Source organism: Neolamprologus brichardi, chromosome 15 (assembly GCF_056152115.1).
Source record: "Neolamprologus brichardi isolate AB-2024 chromosome 15, ASM5615211v1, whole genome shotgun sequence".
Taxonomy (NCBI): domain Eukaryota; kingdom Metazoa; phylum Chordata; class Actinopteri; order Cichliformes; family Cichlidae; genus Neolamprologus; species Neolamprologus brichardi.
Genome location: NC_142118.1, coordinates 7,634,365 through 7,648,405, shown reverse-complemented (window position 1 = coordinate 7,648,405; position 14,041 = coordinate 7,634,365). Strand labels below are relative to the sequence as shown.

Sequence of the window (14,041 nt, the reverse complement as noted above, 5' to 3'; positions counted from 1 at the left end):
GAGGATAAGCAGGCCTTGGTGCTAGAGAATTACAGAATCTACCGCAGGAAAAATCGTTGCGTGTGTTAGCGCGATATATCGGGAGAGTGTGAGAAGAATATTTTCCGACTGCTGTAACATTTACCTACAAAACATGTGGGTCAATATGAAGCTACTTTTGGCTGCTCTCTTTTCACAACAGCGGGTAAATTAGTTGGCCAAGTTGTGGGCCAAATTTGAGTCTTTCCCAGACTGATTCGGGACCCCAGGCCTTATGTTTGACACCCCTGACCTAAGCCAATGACTGACTTGTGTTATGGGTTGCAGTAAGCTGTCATCTTAGTTAGCAATATAATGTACTATAGCACTATAAATATATATTCAAGATACACACCTAAAAGGAAAAAAATGCATTTTTATTGCCCTTTATAATTAAACATTTAAGATGGCAGACAGTATAGCATATATGCATGGGCAGCATTTTTTCAGAGGGACATACTGATTAAAACAGTATGCAAAAAGTCCATATTTTGAACATCTCATTTGAAACATGAGGTACATTGTAACAAATTCTGATAAATTTTATATTTTTTAAAGATATAGCAGACAAGAAAGGGGCCTTATTTCAAATAGCAAGAACTTTCTGCTTGAAAGTTTTTGACTTTATGTCAATATAATGTTAACGGCTGTATCGTCATTTAGCTTTACTATGTTATTATTAATTATTTAAAAATCACAATAATTAATAATATAATTAATTTTTCACCTATAATAAAACTAAAATTATGATGTTTTTTAATCTGCATTGCCAAGTTACATCTGTTGATCTACAATGTTTCAAAGTAAAAGAGTTGACACTGTTCCTTTTACAGTTCAGTAGCACTGTTAGTGCTGCTGCTTATCGCGTCACTTAAAAAACAGCAATGAAGCGTGTTAATTTTTAGCGCATTTAATACTCAAATATTTTTACCAAGACAGAAAAAAATCAGAATAAAGTTCTTGTCACTATGTACATCACATTACTAAAAGTCTTCCCGACACAAAATTTTCATAGTCAAAGCCAAAAAAAAAACCGATCACATTACTTCATCCATAAGGTTTGAGATTGTTATGAAATATGTCATGCGTATCTGTAAAAATCGGATTAATATTAAGCACTAGGAGTCACAGCTTTATGCAGCATGTTTGTTGTTTACACTGGTGAAATAACAGCAAGTCATGCCTGGAGCAGACAGCAATCCTTTTTAAAATAATAATGACTTACCTGTACCACAAATAGTGAAGGATCAAGCGGAAAGGGCCTGTAAGAAATGTATGACAAGTAGTTATTAATAAATGTCTGATCACGTAAAGTTTAGTTTTTTCTCTTTGTTTCATTGTTACTGATTTTACTTGCTTTTTGTTTTTGTTTTTTTAAACACACTTCTGGTGCAAACTATTGAGATCTTAGCACACGTGGCCATATGTTATCAGCCTTAAAATTTACACTAATTTATCATATGCTTGTAATTTAAGACTCTGGGCCACAAGCACAGACTCAGCTTTACTTCACTCACATCCAAACTGAGGCAAGCGGCTTTCCTCTTTTATAAGGAGGCAACACTAAAGGGACATGGCTCAAACAGAATGATGTTAAAAATGATGCCTTATCAGTAAAATTTTGATGTTTATTAAACAGGGTTTTCTTAAGAATAGTGTTGTAGGCTAGCATTTTATTCTTTTTTATAGCCTTCTGTTATTCAACAATGACTATAATTGCAGAAATGTGACTGGCTTGTTTATTTGATTTTTTATTGACTATTTGGACCAATTTGGAGATTCAGATTACCATGGAGATTGTTTTTCTGGTTGGAGGAATCCTGAAAATCCTGGGGGAAAACTGATGTAAACATCAGGGAACTCCACACACAATCGCTCAGTTGCACAGCTTAAAGTAACAGCTGAGATCTGGACAACACTAGCTTCAGTCTCACAGATTAAGCCAAACAGGATTAATGTTTCTGGAAGCATTTACATTAGAATATGAACAGAAACGGTCATCTATAACACACTCTGGCATCATGTTGTGATATGATATAATATGATATGATATATCACATGATATGATATGATCATTTTTGAATGAGGAAAATAGACTTTCACAGATTTTGTTTAATTTGCAGTTTTGATAAATCACAGCACCTGTTTTTCCATTTTCCTAATGAAATATGAAAATAAATGAACTCAAGATGAATTCATGAATCAAGAATTTTGCACAGTACTATATGCTGGATGGACTTTAATATCTCAGTAAGAAGATTGCATGTCTTCCAGCCTCTATGATCTTCATACTGTATTCTGGTGTCATAAATAAAAGAACATCAAGCAAAATACATATAAAGATTGGCGTGGTGGACTGTTGGTAAGTTTATTGATCATTTTAGAATAGCTACAATCAATGTGAGAATGTAACTGCTTCGGGCAAGTGCTGTATATATTGATTGATTGATTGATTGATAATATTTTATTCATCCCGAGGGAAATTGGGTTAAGGCTGCCAGCCGTGCCAGCGCCATCTTACCCTCCGACCATACATACATTACACAAAATATCACATGGGGAAGACAGGTCAGAGAGGTATAACAATGGAAAATGCACCACATGAGGAAAGATAAGGAGAAAAAAATAACTCCCCCCAGACTGAGCTCCAACAGGGAGATCAGTTTGAGAACAGAAAAAAACACCTCTGCACATAGCACATGAAAAAACTCTTAATACACCAAAGAAACACATGACAAGCAACAGGGGTGGGTAAAGGGTGCAGCATCGGAAGGGAATAAGCATCGAAGGCGTTTGGAAAGGGAGGGGGGATGAGTGTGTGCATATCAGTGTATATGTATTTGTGTGCGTGTCCAGAGTTCAGCTGAGACAGTGTCCTTCGCCCTGCTAGGCTAAGTAAACAGTCTTCCAGCCAACCCAGGCGGCCTTGCATGGAATGGGAAGGAACAGACTAAACACAGTCGTTATCAGGGTGTTTTTGTTCAGCTCCAGCCTTGAGACCGCAGCTGGCGCCAAAGGGGGTATCCGCATGAAGTGATGATGGTTTTTACTTTAGTGCGAACAGCTCATATGAATTTCAAAGCAGTTCTACAGTCCAACACTGGTCTCTCAATCTCCCGTTACTTGCGTTCTGTGATGTTGTCATTTCTTGTGCTCAAGGAGCCGATTTCTGAGAACTCACGGCAGTGTGCCTCCCTGAGATGTCATCCAATTTGCGCCCAGAGATGTTATTCTGGGCTCGCCCTTCCGAGATGTATCCAGTCTGCAGTCAGAGATCTTATTCTGAGTATTCACAGCAGCCGTAGCCTCTCCAAGATCTTATCTGTGCTGACTCAATGAGCCCATTTTGAGAAACTCACGCCGCTCCCATAGTTTCAATCCCAGCGGGCAGCATTGTGGGTGTTTGAACAGCCGGTTCCGCTTTCTTAATTCTTCGATAAGTCGGGGCCAAGCCCGCTCCGATCAGCCAGAACCCTGTTACCATGGTTCCAAATAGGTAGATATCTTCAGTACTCAGCCCAAGCCCAAACTTCTCGTTGAGAAAGGGGTGTCAATTGCATTTAGGGACCAGTTGATCAAATCCATAATTCCTCTTTTAGGTTTTAGAGAACAGATTGTGAGAGAATGTTCCAGGGAAAAGTAATACAAAAAACACGAGACTAGACAAGGACATAAGAGGCTAAGCAGGGAAGCTAAGAGAGAGGAGGAGAGGAGACAAGAGCGACCGCCTTCGTCAAGAGCAAGAGCAATATATGCAAGATATGCATGCATGCATATTATCACACCGTGGCAACGAAAATCAGGACTTACCTGTCACAGCTTTTGCAATTAGAGAGGTGCTGTACTCCTTGTTGCCTCGCAACTGCAATGTAAAATAGTAACAGATGAGCTGCGATTGTCATATTTTGATATTGATTTTCCAATTTCATTCTGGAGTATTAATGAAACCAAGTGATAGGTCGTTTCTCTGACAGAGCAGATTTTTGATTTTAGATCATTATAAAAGCTGCAGGTAAATGAAACGTATGCAGGACACTAGTGCTAAATGAGCACTCGCTGCTCTGCTGTGTGATGTATGACGTGCGACGGGAAGGTAAAACTTTGTTTATCAAGACAACCAACTGCAGCTTATCCTGTATTTGTGCTACGTGGCTCTGGGCGGCTGACCCCACGAAACTCAAGGCGGTTGTCTTTCGCTGGTCATTTCTACAGATAGCTGCTCACCACAAGAGCTACGCCGTGAATACAAAACCGCAAAAGTGAAAGCTACCAACCTGAGTGTCCGTCTCTGGTGGCCATTCAGTAATAACCAGTAAATCGTATAAAATGTTTTCTTCTTCGCCCTCAATTAAGCTTTCTTCGGCCATGTTTACAGCTGTCAGAAATCTACGGCGACAAGCAGGGACAAACTATAAAGAAACGCGTTTGTAACTGAACTGTTGCTAACCGTCTATAAAAGCGGTTTTGTGATTTTATTTGGCTTATTATAAATGTTAATATTAGCTTTTGTATCTCAAGTCCACAAGCGACCTTTTTTCTCAAACCCCCGCTTTATTTTTACGAACTTGTTCACTATCCGGAACTAATTTTACTTGGTTGTTGAGGGGGAGCCTTTGCTGACCGGCACATCCGGTTGCGTTGCACTTGTACTAGCAGTAGCAATGGCAGCGTTTGGTGGTGAGATTTTTACATTCCTACTTAATTTTGACGTTACGGTTTTAAATTGCTTACACATCAACTGCCGTTTTGAAGCTACGTAAGCCCACTCAATCATTTAATATGTGTTTTTATGTGACAGAAATGGGGGTAATGCCTGAAATCGCGCAGGCTGTGGAAGAGATGGACTGGCTGTGAGTTCAGCTACAAATTTGCAAAATCATGCATGCTGTTGTATGCTTACATTTTAATATTTGATATCAAACTGACTAAATGTATCATCGGTTTTCAGGTTGCCTACTGACATCCAGGCGGAGTCCATCCCCCTCATCCTTGGTGGAGGAGATGTGCTCATGGTAAGCTTGGCTCTCTGGACACATTTGGCTCACAGATATTTGCACTCTGCTGCGAGGCTGACATCTGACTTTTCTGTCTTCTAAGGCTGCGGAAACTGGCAGTGGCAAAACAGGAGTAAGTACTTAACAGCGACACAAACTTGGGAGAAAGGCCTTTTTTTTTTCTTTGTATGTCTACACTGTATATATTTATTTTCACACTTACTGGGTCATGACAGTTTCCCATTGTCCTCCTCAGGCCTTCAGTATCCCTGTGATCCAGATTGTGTATGAGACCTTGAAGGATCAGCAGGAGGGCAAAAAGGGCAGAGCCTCTATTAAAACTGGAGGAGCCAGTGAGAATATTTAATCAGTTATTTAGTTTCAGGCTTCATGATTCATATGCCATCTTAAATGTGTGCATATAAATTAAGACTTTTAATGTTGGGTAGACAGTATAGAGTGTTCTGCAGGTGTTTGACCTGCTCTTCTTTTGTTTTGTCTCAGTTTTCAACAGCTGGCAGATGAATCCTTATGATCGCAGTCCAGCCTTTGGTAAGAACAGATCATAAACATGCAATGTTTATGTAAATGTCACTTTCCAGCTTTCTGTTTTGATTTTTTAAACATCTGCTCATTGCCTTTTAATGTTTTTCTTCTTAGCAATTGGGTCAGATGGACTGTGCTGCCAGAGCAGGGAGTTCAAAGAGTGGCATGGCTGTCGCTCCACTAAAGGTGTCACCAAAGGTGTGTGATGTACACAAGTGCTTACGGAGTGATCAGAGAATCAAATAATCGTATGATGGATCAAGAAACATAAAAGTGTAAATTATTATCAGTCCTTATATGTTACTTTTTCTGCTTAGGGAAGTACTACTATGAGGTGACCTGCCATGACCAGGGCCTGTGCCGGGTGGGTTGGTCTACCAGTCAGGCGGCTCTGGACCTGGGTATTCTTTTCTACCATCTACAGTATTAATGCAGCAGAAAATGCTCCACTTTAAACAATTTATTTCACCAGGGCACTACTGTAATTTAACACCAGACTTTTTGTTTTTCTTTCTAGGAACTGATAAATATGGGTTTGGTTTTGGTGGGACTGGAAAGAAATCCAACAACAAGCAGTTTGACAGCTATGGGGAGGTAACAGATAATGAAAGATCATATTATTTACACGTTTAAAGAAATTTGGGAATGATTTTTTTTAAATGGATTCTCTTTGCTATTTTTTTTTAGGAGTTTACCATGCATGACACTATTGGATGCTACCTGGATCTAGAAAAGAGCCAAATTTCATTCTCTAAAAATGGTATGGCCCCAGTTTTTCTATTATGAAAAATAAATAACCTATTCAAAGTTGTTAGAAATAAAGAAATGACTCATAATTGGTTTATGTTGTGTTTTTTTTCATCAGGTAACGACCTGGGTGTGGCTTTTGAAATCCCTCAAAATCTGAAGAATCAAGCTTTCTTTGCTTCCTGTGTGCTCAAGGTATCGACGGATAAGACAACACAGTGATGGCAGAGAACATAAAAAACTGATGCCTGACTGACACCATCATCTTTTCTGTTTTACAGAATGCAGAGCTAAAGTTTAACTTTGGAGGAGAAGATTTTAAACATCCCCCTAAGAGTGGATTTGTTGTCCTGGACCAGGCACCAGAGGGTCATGCTGTCAAATCTTCTCAGACAGGTGTGTGCTTTCAACCTCATTTCAGGCACTTAAGACAAGAGTGTTCCTTTTACGGTATATGCCTTCTTTCACTCACTGGTGTTAAAACAAGGTACATTTTCTAATTTGAGTATGCCAAGTACAATATTTCTTCTGTGATTGTGCAGGCAGTGCCAACGTGAGTCAGGTGAAAACATCCTCAAATTCACCCAAAGCCCTGATCATTGAGCCGTCTAAAGAACTGGCTGAACAAACCCTCAACAATGTCACGCAGTTTAAGAAATATGTGGATAATCCCAAACTCAGGTATGACACCATGGAGGTGGTATCGACACTGAGTGACACAAACTGAACAAAACCTCCACTTAAAACCAGAAATAAAAAAGCATTTGTAGTAACAATCCAGATTATTCTGTCATCCCTTTAAAACCGTCATTTGCCTGCGTTTTTACACCACCAGATGGAGCCATGCTATTTTATTAATTTGTCAGTCTGTCATTGCAGGGAGCTGCTGGTGATTGGTGGTGTGGCTGCCAAAGACCAGCTGGCTGCTCTGGAACAGGGGGTATGTGACACGTACAGTTACACCTACTCCCACCCCCAAAAAAACATTGACTTAGTTTTAATTACTGTAAATCAAATAGTTGAAATATGTTTTTTAATTGGATGTCATTTTTCCTCTTTTTTTTTCCTGATGTCATCTTATAATTAGATTGACATTGTGGTGGGAACACCTGGTAGATTGGATGACCTCATTTCCACTGGGAAACTGAGTTTGTCCGAAGTCCGCTTTCTGGTGCTGGATGAGTGTGTATGTGAATTTTGTTTTGGTTTTTTTTATAGATTACACATATGTTTTGTTTTGGGGTTTTTTAATGGTTGATATATATAATATAGCATAAAATCCCTTAACTATTTTGTGTCTTTGTGTATCTCAGGATGGCCTCCTGTCAGCAGGTTACACAGACTTCATCAACAGGATCCATAATCAAATCCCCCAGGTCACCTCTGATGGCAAGAGACTGCAGGTAATGCTGAGCATAAATTACATGTGTGAAATTAAACCTGTGTACTGTGATAGATGTTGTAGTAGAAGGATGTTTGCTGGCATTAGTAGTTTAGGTGACGATCTCTTTATTTTCCAGGTCATTGTATGCTCAGCGACACTGCATTCATTCGATGTGAAGAAGTTATCGGAGCGCATCATGCACTTTCCCACCTGGGTGGATCTGAAGGGGGAGGACTCTGTTCCGGAGACTGTCCACCACGTAGTGGTGCCCGTCAATCCTAAGAGCGACCATCTGTGGGAGCGCCTCAGCAAGAACCACATCCGGGTGAGTTCCTCGTGCTCGGGGAAGGAAACTAAATAAACAGAAAAGTACTGAAACATCAAGTTAAGCAATTCGGCTGTGTTTCAGACTTGGGTGGAGGAATAATCACCTTTTTATTCTACACTGTGTATGTTGTTATCATGTCTTTGTCTTAGTTTAGAGTTGTGGTGATTTAGCTATTTCCTCTGTTTCTCTGGGTAGACTGATGAAGTTCATTCAAATGATAACACCAGACCAGGAGCCAATAGTCCAGGTAGGTGCAGTTGGGCAGCACAGTTCAGACCGCTCATCTTCATCACCCTGATAGAAAGTGTAAAATATCATTGTTGTCCATTCACTCCAGTCAGTATACACATCACATAAACAACACAGATAACACTTACCTTAATATGAACTTCAGTAAAGGCGTGTGTGTGTCTTTTTGTGAGTCAGAAATGTGGTCAGAGGCCATCAAGATCCTGAAGGGCGAGTACACGGTGAGAGCCATTAAAGAACACAAAATGGACCAGGCTATAATCTTCTGTCGTACCAAAATTGACTGTGACAACATGGAGCAGTACTTCATTCAGCAAGGAGGAGGTAGGCTGTGTTGGAACAATTTAGATGTTTTTGTTTGAGCCGCTGCAGAAGTTTAGAAAGTGAAAAAAGACACAGTTAAATATGAATACTTGGTCTTTTTTGCCCAGTTACAAATGGCTGAGTTCATGTGTGTCTTCTTCAGGTCCAAATAGCAAAGGTCACCAGTTTTCCTGTGTTTGCCTCCATGGCGATCGTAAGCCTAATGAGCGGAAAAATAACCTGGAGCGCTTCAAGGTAAAATAACAAAAAAGGCAAAACAAAGCAAAAATCATAACCTGCTTATGCAGTTTAACCTCCTAAGACCCGAACTCTTCCATGCCATGCATTTTTAATTTCTCTTTGATATTTGGGCTGATTGGGGCCCGATGAATGTAAAAACAAAGAATTACCAGATTTTTTGTTTTACCTTATTTTGGTTTTTAAGAAAAATAAGAGCCACATATGAGGATATTTGTTTAAAATTTTGATTGAACAGTAGCAGTATAAAGTCCTCGTAAGTGGATATCAGGCCCTTGTAGAGCAAAATTGAGTATTTTGGTCTAAATAACCCAAAATGTGATGTCCACATATGTGGACGTCAGGTTCTAGGAGGTTAACAAAGTGCAACCAGTCAGTGTTTTTGAGGATTGTTTATGTTCTCAGAGAAAAGAAGTGAAGCTGTTGATCTGCACTGATGTAGCTGCCAGAGGAATTGACATCCACGGAGTTCCTTTTGGTATATGGATGCTTGCTAGAAAATTATATTACTTTACAAATAAAAATTATATATTCAGTGAACATTACAGAAGAGTTGCTATATTTTTTATATATATTTATGTTAATGGTTTCTTCCTCCAGTGATTAACGTGACTCTGCCAGATGAGAAGCAGAACTATGTCCATCGTATCGGCAGAGTGGGAAGAGCTGAAAGGTACCTACTGAATTTATTTTGTTATAACTTAACTTATTTATTCATTTTAATATTCATACGTTTGTGTTAAAGAGCATGTTGTATTGGTAAAATATATGTATAAATGTATTTATTATTTACTTGCTGTTAATCAGGAAATTGAAACTGCAGTTCCACCAGTAAAAATCTTCCATAATTCAGGCCAATTACAGTCTGGATTTTAAAGGGCAAAACAAACATGCATTTAATTCAACTCAATCCAGTTTTATTGGCATTACACCAGTTCACCATTTATATAACGCCAAATCACAACAACAGCCACCTCAAGTTGCTTTATATTCTAAGGTAAAATCCTACAATATTATAACGAAAGAAAGGAACCCCAAGAATCAGATGATCGCCTGTGACCAAGCACTTGGCGACAGTGGGAAGGAAAAACTCCCTTTTAACAGGAATAAACCTCCACGGAAGGGCAGTCATCCCTGTATGTACTACAATAGCTGAAAGAAGGGGGAAAAAAAACAAAAAAACAAAAAAACAAGGTTAGAATTTATCATTCTAGCAAGTCGCCACTTTCAAAACAAAAAGAGTTCTTGTTTAAACAACGATAAACGTAGGATACTATCACTCTAGTCGGCTGCCCCTTATGAAGGTGAAAGCATTAACGAAATGGAACGCAATTCCAAAATAAGTAGGAGTAATCAGCCAAAGTCAATCTGGAAGTAGATGACAAAGGCAAAGTCGTCTACTTCCTTTCTTTCTTCTTCCTTTTGTCGTCTTCTTCTCTTCCATCTGTTCCTTTTAAAGGTCACAAGAGCAGATCATATGCATCATCATTGCCACCTCAAACTTTCACGTGGCATGCCTGAGTGACAACAAACAATAAATTATAATGTAATCTGTACCTAGCATTGATGTTGTGTAATTTCTTTTCGACTTACAGAATGGGATTGGCTATCTCCTTAGTTGCTATGGAGAAAGAGAAGGTAAGGTGGAGTATGGGTGTCTGTTTAGTCCCTATAAGTTTGAATTTTGTATATGATTTTAAGTACATTTTTCTACCTGTGCAGGTGTGGTACCATGTTTGCCCGAACCGAGGCAGAGGTTGCTACAACACACGACTGAAGGAGGATGGAGGATGCACCATCTGGTATAATGAAAAAGAGGTGAATAAAGATGCACACAAAACTAGTCTGGTTGATACAGCAGCTCCAATTTACTGTTTGAAATACAAACACACGTGTGATACAGCAGTTCTTTTGAAAGGACTGTATAAGCAGCACATGCATTCATAATCACTCTTAGGTTTGGGGTGTGCAGGGTTAATAATCCAATACATTCACCTTTAAAACCAGTTGGGAAGTAAAGTTACACACAACATACTTTCACTCACACATCCTCATCATGCACTTTAAACTCTGCTTGTGTCATTTCTTTTTCCCCTTTTTCCTCTGATCACAGCTCCTATCAGAAATCGAGGAACATTTAAAGTGCACCATCACCCAGTGTGAGCCAGACATCAAAGTCCCCGTGGATGAGTTTGATGGAAAGGTGACCTATGGGCAGCGCAGAGCGATGGGAGGTATGTGTGACAAAAAGGAAGGATAACATGTCTGCACAAGACTACGGGAATGGTTGCATATGCACATTAAAATATATCTGTTGTTTGGAAGGATTATAATGAGCATTAAAGCATCATGAGGCAGGCTGTAGTATTTATTATGTCTGCTCGTGTGTTGAGCTTGACCAGGAAACCTGTCGTCTTTGTCTAGGTGGTAACTACAAGGGTCACGTAGATGTTCTGGCCCCAACCGTCCAGGAGCTGGCAAGCCTGGAGAGAGAAGCCCAAACATCCTTTCTTCACCTGGGTTATATACCCAACCAGCTATTCAGAGCCTTCTGAACCTAACTCCAGCTAGCAGAATAGCACTACATGCCAATCATATACAATGGGGAAACAAAAACAAAACTGATTTTTAATTTACGTGAGTTACAAACTAAAAGGTGTCGGGATTTCCAGAATTTCAGCATTGAATGGCAAAGGACTATTTTTTGTTTTGCATTTAGCGCCAAGGCCTGTTGAGACGGCTGGCACAATGATTTCGACGTCACTTCCTGCTACACTTGAATTGAAAACCGTATATACTGTATACTTAATTCTGATTGGTTGGTTTGGTTTATATGGCTGAGTGAATCATTTAAGACATTTATATAGTAAAACTTCACTGAAAGTGACTTTGTTTTCTTTTCTCCATTAAACGTTAGTGGCGTTCTCAGCTTGGATTTGGTTTCTTACATTTAATCGTCAGCAAAGAAAGACAAATCTGTATTTGTTATAAGCTTTTCTGTGCATTTAGTTTGTGTTTGTGTCCAGTGATTTCAGTTTGAAGAAATGTTTAAGAAGCAGTGGGGAGATGTTTGGAAAGAGAAACATGCAGTAGATTAAATAAAAGGTACCTATGTTATTATTAAAAAAAATAACTCTGGTTTGAGAAGTCATATTTTAAATTTGGCAATCACAAGGTGCCCATTACCCTAAAGCATACTTATAATAAAAGAATGAAGGCCATTCTGCTTAAATACAGTGTGAGAGGTGATACAGAGGCTAATAACTCATAAGAAAGGGGTTTAATGAGGTCATGAAAGAGAAAATAGAAAGTAGCCATTTCCTCACAGCCATTCATTTAATCAAATTGCTTTTTTTTTCTGCCCACATTACCTGCGGCCCACTGGAAGAATGCACTAAAAGACATTTCTGTATTGGTACTTAAAGAAAAAGGGGAAAAATAATTTTTAAGATTGAATTTTTAAATTTACGATAATGTTTTTTCTGAGTTATTCATCCCAGGAGTTCAAATATTTATTTATTTCCACCTGAGCCTTTAAAAGTGAAGCATTCCTTGAATGAAATAATGCTCTTTTCTGAGTTTTCACTCAGAATTTTACCACCCTTCCCCAGTCCCTTATTTTTATTAATCTTCAGTGGCCCTAAGGCACCTTTGTACATGAACTGTTTGAAGCATTGACTACAGGAAATTGCATTTTATATATTTGTTTATATTTTATATGCTTTATAGTCAAATAACCTTTTCTATAGCTTATGTGTAACATTATTGCAATAGCAAAGCTACATATTAAGGTGAAGGAGAATGATCTACATTGTGGTAACATGATACCAGAACTGGACACCGAGAAAAAATATTTGTTGAGGCTGCACAACAAGGATGTGAACTGTAGGTTCAAAAACTGAGAGCAGTAAAAAAAAAAAAAAAAACGGGGCAGGGGGAATGTGAATACTTTACACCTAAGGAACGGATTCAAAACAACAGAGTTTTGGGTTGAAAGCCTGAAGAGATGACCAGGTTTTACTGCTAATGGCTGCTGAAATTACATAAAAGGTTTCTGTATGACTCTTTGAAAATATTTAAGCATTTTTTCTCCTTTCTTTAGTCACTTTTAGTAATTTTATAATAGAAAAGAATTACATGATGGTGAATTTTACTTTGTAAATGTAATATTTTCTTATTCATTTGATCCAGTACCTGTTTGGGAGATCCTTTTGATTATCTTTCTTTTATAAAACTACTAAAAAGTACTATAACATGCCATTATTGTATATCAGGCAGTATTGATTAGTGGTAGTATATTGCTCTTTGTGCTTATCTCTAAATTCAGATAAAGCATCAAGACTCCTGGTGGCTTCTGGTTATTTGCTTAAATCTCATGGATTGTGAGGATGCATGTGCTGACAGTTGTCCTGTTCTGAGCTATCATTTCATCAGCTGAAACAATATATGAAAATATCATTGTGTAACACTTGAGTGCCTTCCTTCACCTACCTTCACAAGTTCTACAAGCCTTATAAATGCAATTACTTACAAATGACTGCATCCCTTCTTCACATGGGCCTCTCAGAAAAGGGAATCGTTTTAGCTTTTTACTTTTAACTTTTTAACTTTGTACTGATTCAGCAAACCCAGACATAGAGCTATGGTCAAATTGATGTGCTTTCAAAATAAAAGTCTCACAAGCGTAAACTAAACTACGACAGCAGCAGGTGACATAGCAGCAACTGCAGCCTTTATTAAGCGGTTGTACCACTTAATGAATTCGACTTTTGTACATTTTTATTCATGCAACTAACTAATTAGTTACAGTAAAGTTCTTGAAAGTCACGCTTTTAAAATCCAGAGAAGACTGAAGTATCCCAATGCATGCAAACAAGCTCTGATAACACACACAAGAAAAACAAACTTCCAGTAGACTTAATTTGCAGTTTTTCTTGAGTATATATTAGAGTTTGGTTGGATGCATGTAAATGCCTCAGTCTTTGTTGCATGTCCCTCATTTGGTGTTTTTATGATGGTGAGCGCTGCGTAACCATTTGGGCTAAAACCCACTATTCTTGTATAACATCATAATTTATATTAACCAGATAATTCCCTGCCCCTTTCGTCCTCAAGGTTTATGCATTTTCACCCTGAAAGAGAACATTTTCATCATAATAATGGATTATAGAATAAAGATGATCACTCAGAACAGCTTTTTATGGATTGTGCAGT

The 14,041-nt window shown here is 38.5% G+C and overlaps 2 protein-coding genes across 2 annotated transcripts in view; one reads left to right on the top strand and one right to left on the bottom strand.

Annotated features, from left to right (window-relative positions):
* Positions 1-4,554, bottom strand: part of nbas (NBAS subunit of NRZ tethering complex) — a 184,251-nt gene extending 179,697 nt beyond the window's left edge. The window contains exons 1-3 of the mRNA XM_087852710.1: positions 4,293-4,554; positions 3,829-3,880; positions 1,244-1,280 (exon numbers count right to left, since the gene is read on the bottom strand). Of these exons, the coding sequence (XP_087708836.1) occupies positions 1,244-1,280; positions 3,829-3,880; positions 4,293-4,385 (182 nt within the window). The 5' untranslated portion in view covers positions 4,386-4,554. The remainder of the gene's footprint in view (positions 1-1,243; positions 1,281-3,828; positions 3,881-4,292) is intronic.
* On the top strand, positions 4,463-11,755 carry ddx1 (DEAD (Asp-Glu-Ala-Asp) box helicase 1). The gene is made up of 26 exons (XM_087852711.1): positions 4,463-4,695; positions 4,817-4,868; positions 4,967-5,030; positions 5,116-5,145; positions 5,269-5,365; positions 5,517-5,564; positions 5,673-5,756; positions 5,876-5,959; positions 6,076-6,152; positions 6,246-6,318; positions 6,424-6,500; positions 6,587-6,701; positions 6,848-6,986; positions 7,185-7,245; positions 7,393-7,491; positions 7,619-7,708; positions 7,826-8,014; positions 8,213-8,264; positions 8,444-8,590; positions 8,733-8,824; positions 9,233-9,305; positions 9,428-9,500; positions 10,423-10,465; positions 10,550-10,645; positions 10,941-11,061; positions 11,252-11,755. The coding sequence occupies exons 1-26, from the start codon at positions 4,680-4,682 to the stop codon at positions 11,380-11,382; spliced, it is 2,223 nt and encodes a 740-aa protein (XP_087708837.1). The 5' UTR covers positions 4,463-4,679; the 3' UTR covers positions 11,383-11,755.
* Positions 11,756-14,041: the final 2,286 nt, after the last annotated feature.

Coding starts and splice junctions, on each gene's coding strand:
- ddx1 (XM_087852711.1), top strand. Junction 4,869..4,966: donor GTGGAAGAGATGGACTGGCT/GTGAGTTCAGCT, acceptor ATCGGTTTTCAG/GTTGCCTACTGACATCCAGG. Junction 6,987..7,184: donor GTGGATAATCCCAAACTCAG/GTATGACACCAT, acceptor CTGTCATTGCAG/GGAGCTGCTGGTGATTGGTG.